The sequence below is a fragment of the Salvelinus namaycush genome, chromosome 18 (genome assembly GCF_016432855.1).
Source record: "Salvelinus namaycush isolate Seneca chromosome 18, SaNama_1.0, whole genome shotgun sequence".
Classification (NCBI taxonomy): Eukaryota; Metazoa; Chordata; class Actinopteri; order Salmoniformes; family Salmonidae; genus Salvelinus; species Salvelinus namaycush.
Window position 1 is genome coordinate 28,982,132 of NC_052324.1, and position 18,774 is coordinate 29,000,905.

The 18,774-nt window shown below is 43.5% G+C and overlaps 1 protein-coding gene across 1 annotated transcript; it reads right to left on the minus strand.

The window, feature by feature from the left end:
* Positions 1-1,470: 1,470 nt before the first annotated feature.
* On the minus strand, positions 1,471-18,444 carry LOC120062772 (protein unc-45 homolog B-like). The gene is made up of 20 exons (XM_039012837.1): positions 18,346-18,444; positions 17,357-17,527; positions 17,189-17,225; positions 16,841-17,016; positions 16,612-16,701; positions 16,296-16,463; positions 15,930-16,095; positions 15,552-15,722; positions 15,168-15,339; positions 14,615-14,915; positions 14,348-14,442; positions 12,569-12,710; positions 12,298-12,438; positions 11,914-12,041; positions 11,004-11,070; positions 10,433-10,546; positions 10,079-10,194; positions 9,665-9,782; positions 9,383-9,538; positions 1,471-2,331 (listed from the first exon to the last, which is right to left on the minus strand). Exons 2-20 carry the CDS (start codon positions 17,525-17,527, stop codon positions 2,059-2,061), a joined length of 2,802 nt encoding a protein of 933 aa, XP_038868765.1. The 5' UTR covers positions 18,346-18,444; the 3' UTR covers positions 1,471-2,058.
* Between the last annotated feature and the right edge of the window lie 330 nt (positions 18,445-18,774).

Sequence of the window (18,774 nt, forward strand, 5' to 3'; positions counted from 1 at the left end):
ATATAAGGAATTTTACATGATTTATACTTTTACATTTTATACTTAAGTATGTTTTAGCAATTACATATACTTTAGATATAAGTATATTTTAAACCAAATACTTTAAGACTTATTCAAGTAGTATTTTACTGGGTGACAGACTTTTACTTGAGTCATTTTCTATGTATACTACCATTCAAAAGTTTGGGGTCACTTAGAAATATCCTTATTTTTGAAAGAAAAGCTAATTTTTTGTCCATTTAAAATAACTTCAAATTGATCAGAAATACAATTTAGACATTGTTAATGTTGTAAATGACTATTGTAGCTGGAAACTGCATCTTTTTTATGGAATATCTACATAGTGTCACGTTCCTGACCTTATTTCCTTTATTTTGTCTTTGTTTAGTATGGTCAGGGCGTGAGTTGGGGTGGGCATTCTATGTTATGTGTTTCTATGTTGGGTTCAATGTATTAGCCTGATATGGTTCTCAATTAGGGGCAGGTGTTTTACGTTTCCTCTGATTGAGAACCATATTAAGGTAGGCTGTTCTCACTGTTTGTTTGTGGGTGATTGTTCCTGTGTCAGTACCACATGGGACTGTTTCGTTCATGTGTTTTGTTCTCAAGTTCAGGTCTGTTCACGTCGTTTGTTATTTTGTAGTTGTTCAAGTGTTCTTCGTTTAAATAAACGAGATTGTCTTCTCAATACGCTGCATTTTGGTCCGATCCTTGCTCCTCCTCAGACGAGGAGGAGGACGAGCGTTACACATAGGTGTACAGAGGCCCATTATCAGCAACCATCACTGTGTTTCAAGGGCATGTTGTGTTAGCTAATCCAAGTTTATCATTTTAAAAGGCTAATTGATTGTTAGAAAACCCTTTTGCAATTATGTTAGCACAGCTGAAAACTGTTGTCCTGATTTTAAAGAACAAATACAACTGGCCTTCTTTAGACCAGTTGAGTATCTGCAGCATCAGCATTTGTGGGTTCGATTACAGGCTCAAAATTGCCAGAAACAAAGAACTTCTTTACTTTTACTCAAGTATAACAATTGGGTACGTTTTCCACCACTGCCAGATAGTGTGCTCATTGGATGTACTGTGCTGCACAAGTTTTGGTATTGGTCACACCCATATTTATCAGGCCACAACTCGCCACACTCAACAAATGGGAGAAAACGTACCTCAAAGGCAGAAGAATGGCACGCACCGTTTTGGGGAAACGTGTCGTTCAGTACACATCGTCACGCAACGTAGCGAACGCTGAGGCGAACTGAACGCACCCATGGTGAACAAATAGATAACATATGTCGCAAAGCTGAGAGACGATCTGTGAACCAAATCTCATTGACTAAATCACACAGACCAACTTTCTTTGAGGGGTATCTGCTGAAGCCAGACCAATGATCTAGGCGTTATAAACCCCATGTGACTTGACAATTACTATTATAATAACATATAAAAAGTGTTACAAACTATATTACAACATTTATTTTCCAAAAGTCAATTTATTTATCATTGAGTAAAATATAAATAACTAAACGGAAATGTGCTAAAACAGCATCAAACATCATCCAGCTGTAAAAGCTTATTATATTGGTTTAAAACAATCTCCAAACAAATAAACATAATACAAACGTACAGATCTAATTATCATAAAGGCATTAATCCTTATTCAGATTCAGTTCTTTCACAGAGAGCAGACCCTGCTTTATCTCTGTTGCGCCCTCCCCCCACCCACCTCAGACAATCTGTGACCACATCTGTGTGCTTTAGCCAATTCCTTGGACTATGTTTGGGTATGTCCAACAAATCAATGATAGTCAGAGGGGTTGGCTAAATGCAGATCTCAGACCAGGCTAACCGTTATGTGGAACAATCTCATCTCCCTGCCTCCCTCTCAACCCTTCCGTGGACCAGCACCAGTCCTTAGGATGTTACTGACCTTTCCAGCAGCAGATTTAACCAGTTCTCATGTTCTAGTTTAGATTTAAGTAGTCCATGAAGGAGGAGAAACACGTTTGCATGCCCTTCCCTGGTTCCCAAACCTTGGTTGAGAAGTTGAGATACACTGCTTTATGATGGAGTTGCGAAGGGCTTGATGAGGCCGAGGTCCATGGCCTTGACCAGGCAGGTGCGTGCCACATCGATCACAATCTGCCTCTTCGGGTTGTCCATTGCTTTGCCAATCACTGTCAGGATCTCCAGGATCTCGCTCTCCATCAGCTTCTTGGCCAGCTCATTGTCGTCTGAGTTCAGCATGTTGTACACGATCACAAGGCCTCTGTGCTGGATCTGGGGCTGATCATGGAGAATCAGCCTCTGAAGGATCTCCATCCACTGCAATGTCTGTGGAGAGAACCGAGAAAATATTGGTCACTCAGTCTAATGATTACACACGCTTTACATCTGACAAGTAATGAAGTGGATGAGGCCTCAATGATGATACATATTGATTAAGTAATATACATTGAGTGTACAAAACATTAAGAACAGAGACTGACCAGGTGAATGCAGGTGAACGCTATGATCCCTTATTGAGGTCACTTGTTAAATCCACTTAAATCACTGTAGATGAAGGGGAGGAGACAGGTTAAAGAATGATTTTTAAACCTAGAGACAATTGAGACACGGATTGTATATGTGTGCCTTTCAGAGGTGAAGCTAGATGCCCTCAATCTCACAAATTATCAATGAACCTACCAGGTACAACCCTAAATCCGTAAACATGGGCACCCTCATAGATATTATCCTGACCAACTTGCCCTCCAAATACACCTCTGCTGTTTTCAATCAGGATCTCAGCAATCACTGCCTCATTGCCTGCCTCCGCTATGGGTCCGCGGTCAAACGACCACCCCTCATCACTGTCAAACGCTTCCTAAAACACTTCTGCGAGCAGGCCTTTCTAATCGACCTGGCTTGGGTATCCTGGAAGGATATTGACCTTATCCCGTCAGTCGAGGATGCCTGGTCGTTCTTTAAAAGTAATTTCCTCACCATCTTAAATAAGCATGCCCCTTTCAAAAAATGTAGAACTAAGAACAGATATAGCCCTTGGTTCACTCCAGACCTGACTGCCCTCGACCAGCACAAAAACATCCTGTGGCAGACAGCAATAGCATTGAATAGTCCCCGCGATATGCAGCTTTTCAGGGAAGTCAGGAACCAATACACGCAGTCAGTCAGGAAAGCAAAGGTTATCTTTTTCAAACAGAAATTTGCATCCTGTAGCTTTAACTTCAAAAAGTTTTGGGACACTGTAAAGTCCATGGAGAACAAGAGCACCTCCTCCCAGCTGCCCACTGCACTGAGCCTAGGTAACACTGTCACCACCGATAAATCCACGATAATCGAGAATGTCAATAAGCATTTCTCTACGACTGGCCATGCTTTCCTCCTGGCTACCCCAACCCTGGCCAACAGCTCCGCACCCCCCACAGCTACTTGCCCAAGCCTCCCCAGCTTCTCCTTCATCCAAATCCAGATAGCAGATGTTCTGAAAGAGCTGCAAAACCTGGACCCGTACAAATCAGCTGGGCTAGACAATTTGGACCCTCTCTTTCTAAAATTATCCGCCGCCATTGTTGCAACCCCTAGTACCAGTCTGTTCAACCTCTCTTTCGTATCATCCAAGATCCCTAAAGATTGGAAAGCTGCCGTGGTCATCCCCCTCTTCAAAGGGGGTGAATCTCTAGACCCAAACTGTTATAGACCTATATCCATCCTGTCCTGCCTTTCTAAAGTCTTCAAAAGCCAAGTTAATAAACAGATCACTGACCATTTCGAATCCCACCGTACCTTCTCCGCTGTGCAATTCGGTTTTCGAGCTGGTCACGGGTGCACCTCAGCCACGCTCAAGGTCCTAAACGATATCATAACCGCCATCGATAAAATATTGTACTGTGCAGCCATCTTCATAAACCTGTCCAAGGCTTTCGACTCTGTCAATCACCGTATTCTTATCGGCAGACTCAACTGCCTTGGTTTCTCAAATGACTGCCTCGCCTGGTTCACCAACTACTTCTCAGACAGAGTTCAGCGTGTCAAATCGGAGGGCTTGTTGTCCGGACCTCTGGCAGTCTCTATGGGGGTACCACAGGGTTCAATTCTCGGGCCGACTCTTTTCTCTGTATATATAATTTTCTCTGTATATATCAACGATGTCGCTCTTGCTGCTGGTGATTCCCTGATCCACCTCTACGCAGACGACACCATTCTGTATACATCTGGCCCTTCTTTGGACACTGTGTTAACAAATCTCCAAATTAGCTTCAATGCCATACAACACTCCTTCCGTGGCCTCTAACTGCTCTTAAACGCTAGTAAAACTAAATGCATGCTTATCAACCGTTCGCTGCCCGCACCCGCCCGCCCGACAAGCATCACTACTCTGGACGGTTCTGACTTAGAATATGTGGACAACTACAAATACCTAGGTGTCTGGCTAGACTGTAAACTCTCCTTCCAGACTCATATTAAACATCTCCAATCCAAAATTAAATCTAGAATCAGCTTTTTTTCGCAACAAAGCCTCCTTCACTCATGCTGCCAAACATACCCTAGTAAAACTGACTATCCTACCAATCCTTGACTTCGGCGATGTCATTTACAAAATAGCCTCCAACACTCTACTCAGCAAACTGGATGCAGTCTATCACAGTGCCATCTGTTTTGTCACCAAAGCCCCATATACCACCTACCACTGCGACCTGTATGCTCTCGTTGGCTGGCCCTTGCTTCATATTCGTCGCCAGACCCACTGGCTCCAGGTCATCTATAAGTCTTTGCTAGGTAAAGCTCTGCCTTATCTCAGCTCACTGGTCACGATAACAACACCCATCCGTAGCACGCACTCCAGCAGGTATATCTCACTGGTCATCCCCAAAGCCAACACCTACTTTGGCCGCCTTTCCTTCCAGTTCTCTGCTGCCAATGACTGGAACGAATTGCAAAAATCGCTGAAGCTAGAGACTTATATTTCCCTCACTAACTTTAAACATCAGCTATCTGAGCAGCTAACCGATCGCTGCTGCTGTACATAGCCCATCTGTAAATAGCCCATCCTATCTACCTACCTCATCCCCATATTGTTTTTATTTACTTTTCTGCACACCAGTATTTCTACTTACACATCATCATCTGCACATCTATCGCTCCAGTGTTAATTTGCTAAATTGTAATTACTTCGATACTATGACCTATTTATTGCCTTACCTCCTCACGTCATTTGCACACACTGTATATAGACTCTTTTTTTTCTTTTGTGTTATTGACTGTTATTGCTTGTTTATTCCATGTGTAACTCTGTGTTGTTGTTTATGTCACACTGCTTTACTTTATCTTGGCCAGGTCGCAGTTGTAAATGAGACCTTGTTCTCAACCTGGTTAAATAAATAAAAATATTAAAAAAGAGGGTGAATGGGCAAGACAAAATATTTTAGTACCTTTGAACAGGGTATGGTAGTAAGTCACAGGCGCATAACTTTGTGTCAAGAACTGCAATGCTGCTGGATTGTTCACGCTCAGCAGTTTCCGTGTGTATCAAGAATGGTCCACCACCCAAAGGACATCCAGCCAACTTGACAACTGTCGGAAGCATTGGAGTCAGCGTGAGCCAGCATCCCTGTGGAACGCTTTCGACACCTTGTAGAGTCCATGCCCCAAATCATTTAGCTTGTTATGAGGGCAAAGGGGAGGGGTGGGGTGCAACTCAATATCTATCATCAAAAGATATGTGTTCCTAATGTTTGTTATACTCAGTGTATATTCAGTCTTTTGATGATAGATATTAATGTACAGTATCTAAATAGTTAGTACGGGTAGCTATTTGGTTAACTATTTAACTACCTGCATTGACCCTTTTTGGACTCATCACATACGCTGCTGCTACAGTTTACCATCTGTCAGTTTATTCCTAGTTATAAACTCAGCAAAAAAAGAAACGTCCCTTTTTCAGGACCCTGTCTTTCAAAGATAATTGGTAAAAATCCAAATAATTCCACAGATCTTCATTGTAAAGGGTTTAAACACTGTTTCCCATGCTTGTTCAATGAACCATAAACAATTAATGAACATGCACCTGTGGAACGGTCGTTAAGACACTAACAGCTTACAGACGGTAGGCAATTAAGATCACAGTTATGAAAACTTAGGACACTAAAGAGGCCTTTCTACTTACTCTGAAAAACACCAAAAGAAAGATGCCCAGGGTCCCAGCGCATCTGCGTGAACGTGCCTTAGGCATGCTGCAAGGAGGCATGAGGACTGCAGATGTGGCCAGGGCAATAAATTGCAATGTCCGTACTGTGAGACGCCTAAGACAGCGCTACAGGGAGACAGGACGGACAGCTGATCGTCCTCACAGTGGCAGACCACGTGTAACAACACCTGCACAGGATCAGTACATCCGAACATCACACCTACGGGACAGGTACAGGATGGCAACAACAACTGCCTGAGTTACACCAGGAACGCACAATCCCTCCATCAGTGCTCGGAGTGTCCACAATAGGCTGAGAGGCTGGACAGAGCGCTTGTAGGCCTGTTGTAAGGCAGGTCCTCACCAGAAATCACCAGCAACAATGTCGCCTATGGGCACAAACCCACCGTTGCTGGACCAGACAGGACTGGCAAAAAGTGCTCTTCACTGACGAGTTGCGGTATTGTCTCACCAGGGTTGATGGTCGGATTTGTGCTTATCGTCGAAGGAATGAGCGTTACACCGAGGCCTGTACTCTGGAGCGGGAGGATCCGTCATGGTCTGGGGGCGGTGTGTCACAGCATCATCGGACTGAGCTTGTTGTCACTGCAGGCAATCTCAACGCTGTGCGTTACAGGGAAGACATCATCCTCCCTCATGTGGTACCCTTCCTGCAGGCTCATCCTGACATGACCCTCCAGCATGACAATGCCACCAGCCATACTGCTCGTTCTGTGCGTAATTTCCTGCAAGACAGGAATGTCAGTGTTCTGCCATGGCCAGCGAAGAGCCCAGATCTCAATCTCATTGAGCATGTCTGGGACCTGTTGGATCGGAAGGTGAGGGCTAGGTCCATTCCCCCCAGAAATGTCCAGCAACTTGCAGGTGCCTTGGTGGAAGAGTGGGGTAACATCTCACAGCAAGAACTGGCAAATCTGGTGCAGTCCATGAGGAGGAGATGCACTGCAGTACTTAATGCAGCTGGTGGCCACACCAGATACTGACTGTTACTTTTGATTTTGAACCCCCCCCCCCTTTGTTCAGGGACACATTATTCCATTTCTGTTAGTCAGATGTCTTTGGAACTTGTTCAGTTTATGTCTCCGTTGTTGAGTCTTGTTATGTTCATACAAATATTTACACATGTTAAGTTTGCTGAAAATAAACTCAGTTGACAGTGAGAGGACATTTATTTTTTTGCTGAGTTTATGTACATATCTACCTCAATTACATTGTACCCCTCAACATCTACTCAGTGCTGGTACCTTTGTATATAGCCAAGTCATCATTACTCATTGTGTATCTTTTATTACTTGTTTTACTTTTCTATAACTTATGTGGAAGGACCACCAGAGGGCAGGCTGGGCTCACGGATGGTAGCCCAACAAGGCATGGGAGACAAGGTAACCAGAGGCAATTAAGCACAGCTGACACTACTAATGAGATATTCTCCTTCCCCTATAAGAGAGAGTATGGAACCAGCAGAGGGGGAACTATCTCTGGAAGATGGTCACCGAGACAGAGGAGCTATCTATGAAGAACCATTAAGACTGTGACAATGCCGTGACTTTTTGTTGTAGTTTAAAGACAATCATATTGTGTTCCTGTTTTGATCTGGAGAAGAAGATATGTTTTCTTTTTCCTTTGGGAGATTTTCGTTGATTACGTTGGAGTGTTTGTGTTGACCAAATGCCCTCAATATAGAACTATGTTCAATCAAGAAAACCTACTCCTGACTCGTTTGTTCCACCTTCCTGCTTTTGAGTGACGCCCAATTACTTGGTCCGCTCACACTTATTTATTTTCTTTCTCTCTGCATTGTTGGGAAGGGCCTATAAACATTTCACTGTTAGTCCATATCTGTTGTTTAGGAAGCATGTGACGAATAACATTTTATTTTATTTTGATTTGATTAAGTACTCAGTGGCCAGTTTATTAAATACACCAGACCATTCACAAAAATGGATTGCTCCTACAGACAGTGAGTCATGTGGCCGTGGCAACCTATATAAAGCAGGTAGACAGGCATCGAGGCATTGTTACTGTTCGATTGAACGTTAGAAGGGGCAAAACGAGTGACCTAAGCGACTGAGCGTGGTATGATCGTCGGTGCCAGGCGCGCTGGAGCCAGCATCTCAGAAACGGCCACCCTTCCTGGGCTTTTCACGCACGACAGTGCCTAAGGTTTACAGAGAATGGTACAACAAACTAAAAACATCCAGTCAGCGGCAGTCCTGTGGGCTAAAACGGCTCATTGATGAGGTCGAAAAAGAATGGCAAGAATCATACATTTGCCACAAACAGATAATTAACGGCTCAGCACAGTGGTGGGCATCTCGGAACACACAACTCATCGATCCTTATCAGGGATGGGCTATTGTAGTAGATGAACACACCGGGGTACACTCCTATCAGCTAAAAAAAAAAAAAAAAAACAGCTCCAGTGGAAGGAGATTAGATTCCCAACACTGGACAACTGAGGAGTGGAAAAACATTGCCTTATCCAACGAATCCCAGTTCCTGTTGCGTCATGCTGATGGCAGAGTCAGGATTTGTCGTAAGCAGCATGAGTCCATGGACCCAGCCTGCCTGGTGTCAACAGTACAGGCTTGTGGCGGGGGTGTAATGGTGTGGGGAATGTTGTCCTGGCACACGTTAGGTCCCTTGATACCAATTGAGCAATGAAGAATTCATGCTGTTCTGGAGGCAAAGGGGGTCCGACCCGGTACTAGATGGTCTATCTAATCAACTGTCCATTGAGTGTATATTCAGTGTTGTGATGATACATACTGATGAGGTAATATATAACTATATTCAGTGTTGTGATGAAACATACTGTATTGATCACAGGAGGTTGGTGGCACCTTAATTGGGGAGAAGCGGAATGAATGGAACGGTATCAAATACATGGTTTCCATGTTTGATGCCATTCCATTTGCGCCGTTCCAGCCATTATGAGCCGTCCTCCCCTCAGCAGCCTCCACTGGTTTTGATTAAGTAATAAATAACTACATTCAGTCTTGTGATAATACATATTAATCAGGTAATATATATAACTATAATCAGTGTTGTGCTGATTCATTGTTGTGATTGATTTGGACAGCTGGGTAGTTCAATTCAGTTAGGATCTTTGCAAAGGAACTGCCCTTGGGTCACCCCAAGGTGAGTGTAGTGTGAATGCAACCAGACAAGACGTACCACCAGGGTCATCTTGGTGCACAGCTTCTTCTGGGCAGCAGTAAGCATGGCCAGGCCTCCAGCTGCAGCTCTCTGGAGCTTTTCATTGTCCTCAACACACATCAGCACCAGCAGCTTCAGCCTATCATTCCCATCCTCCAGGTACCGATCCTGCACCTGGAATACACACACACATAATGATGACGTTACACTGGGTGACAAGTTTGTTACATACACACACACACCCACACACACACTGTATGTGATGACAATGTTCTTAAGAGTGATGGGGTTCCCTCTTACCTCTTTGCACGTCACCAGGTTGCACATGCACTCTGTGGCTGCCTGTCTGATATGGTCATGGTCCTCAAACATGTACTGCTCAATCTCAGGGAGAGCCTTCTCTTTCAGGATCTTCACTCTGTGCAGCGGAGGATGGGAAGAAAGAGTTAATGAATCAGGCAACCATCTCATCTCCTCTACTCGAAACGGTCTGGCAGCAACAGTGAAAGACAAACCAAATTAACTCTGGAATGTCCCCAGAGCATATCTTAGCCCATGGCTGTTTCCTGTTTAGTGCCATATGAAGAAACACACACCCTCACACCTCTCTATTACCTTAAATATATTGTTGAATTGTGTAATTAATCTGAAATAGTCTGGTGTTTTGTTGGGTTATACATACTGTGCTGTGATTGGTAAACTAACAGGCCTCACCTCAGTTTGTCGTTGAGACCAGCCAAATTGGTGAGACTCAGAAGTGCCTCGTAGTTCTGCACCCCATCTCTCTCGGGGTGCAACAGGCTGACCAGAGGGCGCACCACCTCATAGATCTGTCAGAGAGAGATGACAAGGCATGGTGAGGGAGGGAGGGTAAAAGAGAGGAAGCCAAAAGAGAGGTACATAGTAAAAAACGATATGAAGGACAGAGAAAGAAGAATAAAGTTGAGTTTAAAAAGTGTGTGTTTTACTGAATGCAAGACAACTAAAATACGTATGAGTCAATTCCCTTCCCCAAACCAGCCCACATCTTTCTCCCATGTAACATGAAGTGGTCAGACAGGTTCTTACCCTCTCTCCGGGGAAAGCGATCTCTGGGTTGGAGACAGCAGCAATCTTGGCCAGGGCGTGTGCGGCCCTTACTTTCCCTATAGCTGATCCCTCCAGAGCCAATGGGATCAGAGCCTAGGGATCACACAGCAAGAGATCAGAGGTTCAGACACACACACCTTCAACTTTTACTGTGACATTATAACATACTCTAGCCCAGGGGTAGGCAACCCTGTTCCTGAGTGATGCAGGTATTGCAGGATATTGTCCGAACTATTTACCACGCCAGACCAACTGAGCTAATTTATTCAACACACCTGGTCTTCCACCTTGGTTAAATCAAAAACATGAAGTGCCTGCGGCACTCCAGGACTGCCTACCCCTGCTCTAGCCTACATGCGACTATGACTGATCCATGCTCGAACCACAGTTTAGTTTTAACTATGACACCTCATAGTTATTTTGAAAAGATAACATTTTCTCTATAGAGTCAGAAAACTACTGGTTAAATAAAGGTAATAAATCAAATGTAAATTTAGACTGTGTTATAGATTATACTAGAATGAAAAATCTTGTTATGTCTGTCACTCACCTTGCCCCCTCCATGGGCGCAAATGGTGCCACGGTCTTTGGGATCATCTGCCAAGGCAAGGAACACCCTGCAAATCAAAGCAAATACCAATTATTTGAATCTTATTTGTTCTGCAGTATTGCACGTACTGACTGGATAACTATTAGTATTTTATTAGGATCCCCATTAGCTGTTGCTGAAGCAGCAGCTACTCTTCCTGGGGTTCACACAAAACATTACATAATACAGAACAGTAATAGACAAGAACAGCTCAAAGACAGAACTACACACAATTAAAATAAGAACAATAGAACCAAAAAAGGTTCTGCTGACACAACACAGAGAAACAGAGAGACCCATTACTCTAGGCCTACATACAAATACATTGGATTATTACATTTCCATTCTCATATATTCCATACAAATTCAGTAGCATCTATCAGTTACACGCATACATATATCAGTACATATGCATATACACTGAGTATACAAAACATAAAGAATACCTGCTCTTTCCATGACATAGACTGACCAGGTGAATCCAGGTGAAAGCTATGATCCCTTATTGAGGGAGAATGGGCAAGACAAAATATTTAAGTGCCTTTGAACTGGGTATGGTAGTAGGTGCCAGGCGCACCAGTTTGTGTCAAGAACTGCAATGCTGCTGGGTTTTTCACGCTCAACAGTTTCCTGTGTGTATCAAGAATGGTCCACCACCCAAAGGACATCTAGCCAACTTGACACAACTGTGGGAAGCATTGGAGTGAACATGGGCCAGCATCCCTGTGAAACGCTTTGAGGCTATTCTGAGGGCAAAAGGAGATGCAACTCAATATTAGGAAGTTGTTCCTAATGTTTGGAATACTCAGTTTATAAGAATGTCTGTGACATAGCTAAACGCTCGAGCCTAGTACAGTTCCAGGTTGCTCACCTTGCCAGCATCTCTTTGGTCTGGTCAGTCAGGAGAAGGTTGTCAGCTTTCACCATGACAGTGAGAGCTGAGATGACCCCTCCCTTTAGCATCCTCTTCACTCTCTTCTGGATGAAATCTTTCTTGTCCTAAGGGCAGAGAAGTGTGTATTGTCAGCACCTCCCTCAGATAATATACAGTACCTAGGGCCTCACAATAAAAAATATAACTTTGCTTACAGTAGAGAGCAGCATAGTCCCGTTTATATATACTTTATACTAGTTTAGTTTACAGTGCTTGATAACAGAACTAGAGTGACTAGTTATGTTCTGTCTTGACATAAGGATGACTTGTTGTACAGTTCTAACCACCGGACAGACAGAGGGAGGCCTGCTCTTAACTTACCTTGGGGTGCTGCTCAGGGACGTGCTGCTTGGAGAACTTGGCCAGCTGAACCAGCTCAGGCATGATGTCTTTCTTCTCATAGCTGTTGGTGCAGTTGACTAGAGTACAGGCCACAGCATACAGGATGGTCTTATCTTTAGACTGTGTTACAGGGAAACAGGTTAGAGGGAAGTTTAATACTCTCCTACAGGTTGCATATTTAATGCCAGTATGCTCATGTTATGTGCTATGAGTGGTGTCTATCCTCTGTCTTCAATAATACAGTACCTACCTTGGCCAGGTCAAACATGGCTTTCATGGCAGGATCGTCCTCAACAAAGTCATCCTTTACATCTGCGTCTTGGGTTAAGTAGGCCAAACCTTCTATAGCCCACTTCCTGGTCCTCGTGTCCATGGCTGAGTTACACAACCACCTGATACACACAGGAAGAGTGTTAACAGGGAACAGGGCTAACAGGAAATGGTCCTCCATCTTGAGATTATGATCATGGGAAGCTATTTCAAAATCACTCTGCAGGAATATAATGAACATAAGGTTACAGCTCTGTACACAATCTATTACTCCTGATATTGTTTGTCCATAATACTTTTGAAAAAGAGCCTGTGATGGACTGTCTATCTATTAATACTTCATTGAGAATTAACACCAAAAAGTTACACAACAGCTACAGTTGCAAGAAAAAGTATGTGAACCCTTTGGAATTACCTGGATTTCTGCATAAATTGGTCATCAAATTTGATCTGATCTTCATCTAAGTCACAACAATAGAGAAACACAGGGTGCTTAAACTAATAACACACAAATTATTTTATTTTTCTTGTCTATATTGAATACATAATTTAAACATTCACAGTGTAGGTTGGAAAAAGTATGTGAACCCCTAGGCTAATGACTTCTCCAAAAGCTAATTGAAGTCAGGAGTCAGCTAACCTGGAGTCCAATCAATGAGACGAGATTGGAGATGGTTAGAGCTGCCCTGCCCTATAAAAAACACTCACAACATTTTAGTTTGCTATTCAGAAGAAGCATTGCCTGATGTGAACCATGCCTCGAACAAAAGAGATCACAGAAGACTTAAGATTAAGAATTGTTGACTTGCATAAAGCTGGAAAGGCTTACAAAAGTTTCTCTAAAAGCCTTGATGTTCATCAGTCCACGGTAAGACAAATTGTCTATAAATTGAAAAAATTCAGCACTGTTGCTACTAGGAGTGGCCGACCTGCAAAGACGACTTCAAGAGCACAGCGCAGAATACTCAATGAGGTTAAACTAAAGTTGAGTTGTTTGGAAGGAACACACAACACTATGTGTGGAGAAAAAAAGGCACAGCACACCAACATCAAAACCTCATCACAACTGTAAATGATGGTGGAGGGAGCATCATGGTTTGGGGCTGCTTTGCTGCCTCAGGGCCTGGACAGCTTGCTATCAATGACGGAAAAATGAATTCCCAAGTTTATCAAGACATTTTGCAGGAGAATGTTAGGCTATCTGCCCACCAATTGAAGCTCAACAGAAGTTTAGTGATGCAACAAGACAACAACCTAAAACACAGAAGTAAATCAACAACAGAATGGCTTCAACAGAAGAAAATTCGCCTTCTGGAGTGGCCCAGTCAGTCCTGAACTCAACCCGATTGAAATGCTGTGGCATGACATCAAGACAGCGGTTCACACCAGGACATCCCAAGAATATTGCTTAACTGAAACAGATTTTTAAAGAGTGAATGGTCCAAAATTCCTCCTGATCGTTGTGCAGGTCTGAACCGCAACTACAGAAAACATTTGGATGAGGTTATTGCTGCCAAAGGAGGGTCAACCAGTTATTAAAGCCAAGGGTTCACATACTTTTTCCACCCTACACTGTGAATGTTTAGTGTTAATAAAAGACATGTAAATGTATAATTGTTTGTGTTATTAGTTTAAGCAGACTGTGTTTGTCTATTGTTGTGACTTAGATGACCAATTTATGCAGAAATCGAGGTAATTCCAAAGGGTTCATTTACTTTTTCTTGCCACTGTACATAATCAGAGCCACAAAACCACTTACTTCCTACACTGCTTGGCCAATTTCTCAGTGGAGCCTTCAGCAAACTGCCTCATACTATAGTCATCTCCACCTGCTGAGCCCAGCTTACACAGACCCTGGGGAAAGGGAACCACACACACAATATTGAGTTTGTGAACTTGTAAGGTTAGATAAATCTGAAGAGTCCCTGTAATGCTTTCAAACATGAACTATCAATGAACCCCTAAAAAATAAACATTTCCATTCTATTCTATCTTTCCATAGTATGGAAATCTAAAGCTCGCTCACCACCAGCGCACGGATTTTGATCTTTTCGTTCTTGGTCTTCTTGTAGATGTCTTTGAGCAGCGACACACCGTTGGTGATGATGAAGGAGGCACGGCTCATCTTGGTCGAGGAGTGGATCAGTGCTTCCACGGCGACCATCTGGTCCACCTCACGCTCGGAGCCGCACAGCGCCACCATCATCTCCATGATGCCCTGGCGACCCACCAGCTGGTTGCCCACCTCGAAGGGGCCCTGCAGCAGGCCTGACAGAGCATTGATGGCGTGGATGTTCCTGTCCATGTCGTTGGGGTCAAATTTGCCTCTGTGGAACGGGACATGGTCAGGTGGAGCGGGGTTAAGGATTAGATGAGGGAGGAGGTCAGGGATAAATGTTAGTCAGTTAATTTAGTACTTATCCCCACCATCAACTCTATGGTGCTGTTAGATACTTCCCCTGTTTTAACATTACTCATGATGTATGCGTGCATCACATATCTCTTAATGTCTGTATGATGTTATTGGCATTAGATATGGTACTCGTATGTTGCTGTTATGTTACTAATGTGTAACTCACTTGATGTACTCGTCACAGACTTCCCTATAGTTGTCTCTCTCGGGGTCGCAGCGCAGGTCGTCCCAGAGCTTGTCGAGGAGCACGCTGGCGATGAGCTGAGTGTTCTCTGTCATGGGCAGCTGGTCTGGGAGGTCAGGTATCTGGCCACACACCTTCAGGATCTTCTTCAGACCTGGGGGGGTTTCACAAAGCAAGATGAATGGCAACTTTCCTACATTAAGTTGATACTCTCAGTACTCCATATTTCATTTTTCAATACAAACCATAAAATAATGTTTCTCAAGAACAAGACATGAACCCACAACTGACATAAACAGTGAAGAACTATATCATAGGCCTACTTAGTGTCACAGATCATGGTCAAAGCTACAGTAACCCACTCACCGTGGTCGATAGTAAAGAGGCTCTTGGAGTGGTCAGGGTCTTTCTTGTCCTTGCGAGGCACGTTTCTGGTCAGCAGGTTCAGGGCCTGGTCTCTGCCATGTCCTGAAACCTTCTTACTGGCAACCATCTCCAGCAGGGCCATCAGGATGCTCTTCAAGTCCTTGCTTGCATCTGCAGGGGAGCATAGAAAGTGTCAGACCCATTTTATAAAACACAAACAAGATTAGAATGACGAGACCTTCAAAATCTGTTTATATAGCTGATGATGCTATTCAGAGGCATTTCAAGTTTGGTAAAAAGCACTACATAAATGTATATACATTTAGGGCTTTTGACTGAAACAGCTTAGGAAATCAGGAATGTGAGTGGATGTCTCACCCAAAACCAGGGCTTCCTCCTTCCCATAAATCCTCCGGTCTCCTCCAGTGAGGGAGTCGTTGATGCACTGGAACAGGTCACAGGTTGCCAAGGCAATGTCCTCGTTGTCGACGGCCATGATGCTGCACAACTTGTCTATGCCCACCAGGTGGATAATGGCCATGGCCTGTTCAGAGACAACATACAGGTCAACTGAGTGTCCAAAAGGGAACTATTGCTTGACATTACAATAGCAACTTTGAAAATTAGCCATATCTGGCTGGAAGAACCAGGAGTTGTGAGGATCAGAAGTACTTGAGGTTTGGCTCCCCGTTTATCCCCTTCTCACAGAACCTCTTATGCACCTCTGTCTTCCCTGCCCCTCACCCGAGCTTTGTGTCCAGTGCACATTCCAGCGAAGGTGCGGATAGCAGCCAGGACCATCTCTACTTTTCCGGTCTCAAGCAAATCCAGTAGCAGAGGCACTCCATTGTTCTGGAAGATTCTCTCTGCGCCAGCTTCTTCTCTGGCCAGAACCACCAGGTTGTTAGCAGCCTACATGGGAAGAAAATATTATTCATATTGCCATTAAAGTTACACACATTGCATTTGATATCAGACTTTAAAAATATTAAAGACCACAGCATCATGCTTATTACAGTTGAATCAATGGAACTGATCTCTACTATGGTGTCATACAAACCATTTCCTTCTTGTCCTTGTCCATCTCCTCATCAAGCAGAACGTCAAACATGTTCTGAACCCGTGAGTCTGTGGAGAAGGTTGTCTTCAGCTGTAGACAGAGAGCGAGACAGAAGTATCAGGATGTGTTTTTTATGTCTAGTTCATAAGTCAATAAAATATTATAATCACATAGTCCTCTGTAAGTAGACCAATGGATTGTGTCTAAACTATCCCAGAGGGTAGCAGACCTTGGCTTGGATCTCAGCCCCCAGCCTCCTGAGGGTCTCCAGGAAGGTCTTGTTTTTGGGCTCGATGGTGGAACACCTCTGGACGTCTTTAAAGGCCATGTCCAGCTTGCCCAGCTTCTCCAGAGCCTGGCAGCGCCGGAACAGGGCTTTGACGTCTGCTGCATCCACGTCAATGGCTGTCGGAGAGCAGAGAAGTATACAAGTGTCTGGGTTGAAGTGAAAATATCACTGTGGCATGAGCATAATACATTATTTGTCATGTTATGTGACAGTGAGTGAGCAAAAACCATAACTGGCTGTGTTTTGATTCTTGTTAATGTACTAAACATTTGGTAGACTGTACCGTACCTTTGGAGGCATCGGAGGCTGCATTGGTGTAGCTTTCCTGAGAAGGAAACAAAGAGCATTCAAAAACATCAGAGGATCAGGAAATCACACCCAGGGATAATTATGAATAATTATAAAACTATTCAGTTTTTGCTTGATGAAGGCTTGTGGTTTAGGTGAGGTGTTTACCTTTTTCAAAAAACAGGCTGATCTGTTCCTGTAGACTACGGCGAGAACCTTTTTGTCCTTGCACAACTTGATGGCTTTAGTGTAACACTCAATGGCCTTGTCCACCTCACCGGCTTGGAAATGCTTGTTCCCCTCATCTTTGAACTGGATTGGATCTGCCATCTCACCCATCTGGTGAGGAGAGGAGAAGTTGTAGCTCAAAATCCTAAATATTTTGGTTAGAATTCAGTTGGATTTTTTTACTTCAGGTTTCGGTGTCACTGGTACTTACAAAGTAAACAGCACATGTTTCTGGAATATTCCATTACTTTTCTAACACTATACATTGAACATGTACAGTGGCTATATATACTTAATAACACATTAATGAACTTTAGAACAAATTGCAGCCCATTCTAAATCTGGAAGAATAATAATGTTACCAAATATAACCCTGTTCCTGGTAGATTGTTTAACTTTACAACCACTTAAAGGAAACAAGTCAAGAACAATGCCAGCTAAAACATGATAATTTTGACAAGGTTTCCATTCACTGTGAATTCAGCAAAATAATATATTCACAGCATAACTCGAATTTGTTTGTCATTTTTAGGAAATATGGTACATCGCTCAGATGTACCACATTTCCTAAAAATGACAAACAAATTACAGAAAATATAACATTCTATGAAAAACTGTTACTCTTCTTACCATGTTCACTATAATGTCTCCTTCTGACCCGAGTCCCCTTTAGCAAATGGCCCAGCACATGTGATCTCTAACTTGAAATGGCCTCCCCTCATGCCTTATTTGGGCATCATTCTGCACCCCAGTGGGGGCCTTACCACTGATACGACCATCCTAATGGACAGACAGCTCCCTGCCACTCCACCACTCCTGATAGACAATCACCATGCCCCTCTCCCCTGGCCTGAGAGCCCCTGGCAGGCAAGCATGTCACTCAAGACCTTGTACACTGAAGACATGTGTCCCTTTGAGCCATACGGTACCTTTGGATTGTGTGATTGTGTCGACTCCTCTCTTCTCTTCTCTTCTCCTCCCTTGCTTGGGTTGTCTAGTGTTGAGCTTCACTGCCTGATTGCTGCGCTGTCAACTTTTTTTGTAGTAATGCAACTCCCCCTCCGTCACAATTTATATTTATACTGAATCTCAATGAGGTGGGCCAGAACCAGGGTGGATATATTTTAAATAAGGGATGGGGGTCTACTCTCCACAGAACAGACACTTGCCGGGAGAACTCTACACTGAATTCCCACATTTAGCATTGGTTTGGGTTTGTTACAATGCCTCATTGCTTTTATGACAACATTCCAATGGAGAATCTTTAGAATAACTGCATAGTAGTTCCTCTTGTTGTTCTCTATTTGTACATAATGACACAGGTAACCCCCTTGAAACATGGTCTGTTCCTGATATGG

Coding starts and splice junctions, on each gene's coding strand:
- LOC120062772 (XM_039012837.1), bottom strand. CDS start 17,527: ATGGGTGAGATGGCAGATCCAATCCAGTTCAAAGATGAGGGGAACAAG. Junction 17,017..17,188: donor AGCCTCCGATGCCTCCAAAG/GTACGGTACAGT, acceptor GCTCTCCGACAG/CCATTGACGTGGATGCAGCA. Junction 2,332..9,382: donor GCACCAAGATGACCCTGGTG/GTACGTCTTGTC, acceptor TTCTCTCCACAG/ACATTGCAGTGGATGGAGAT.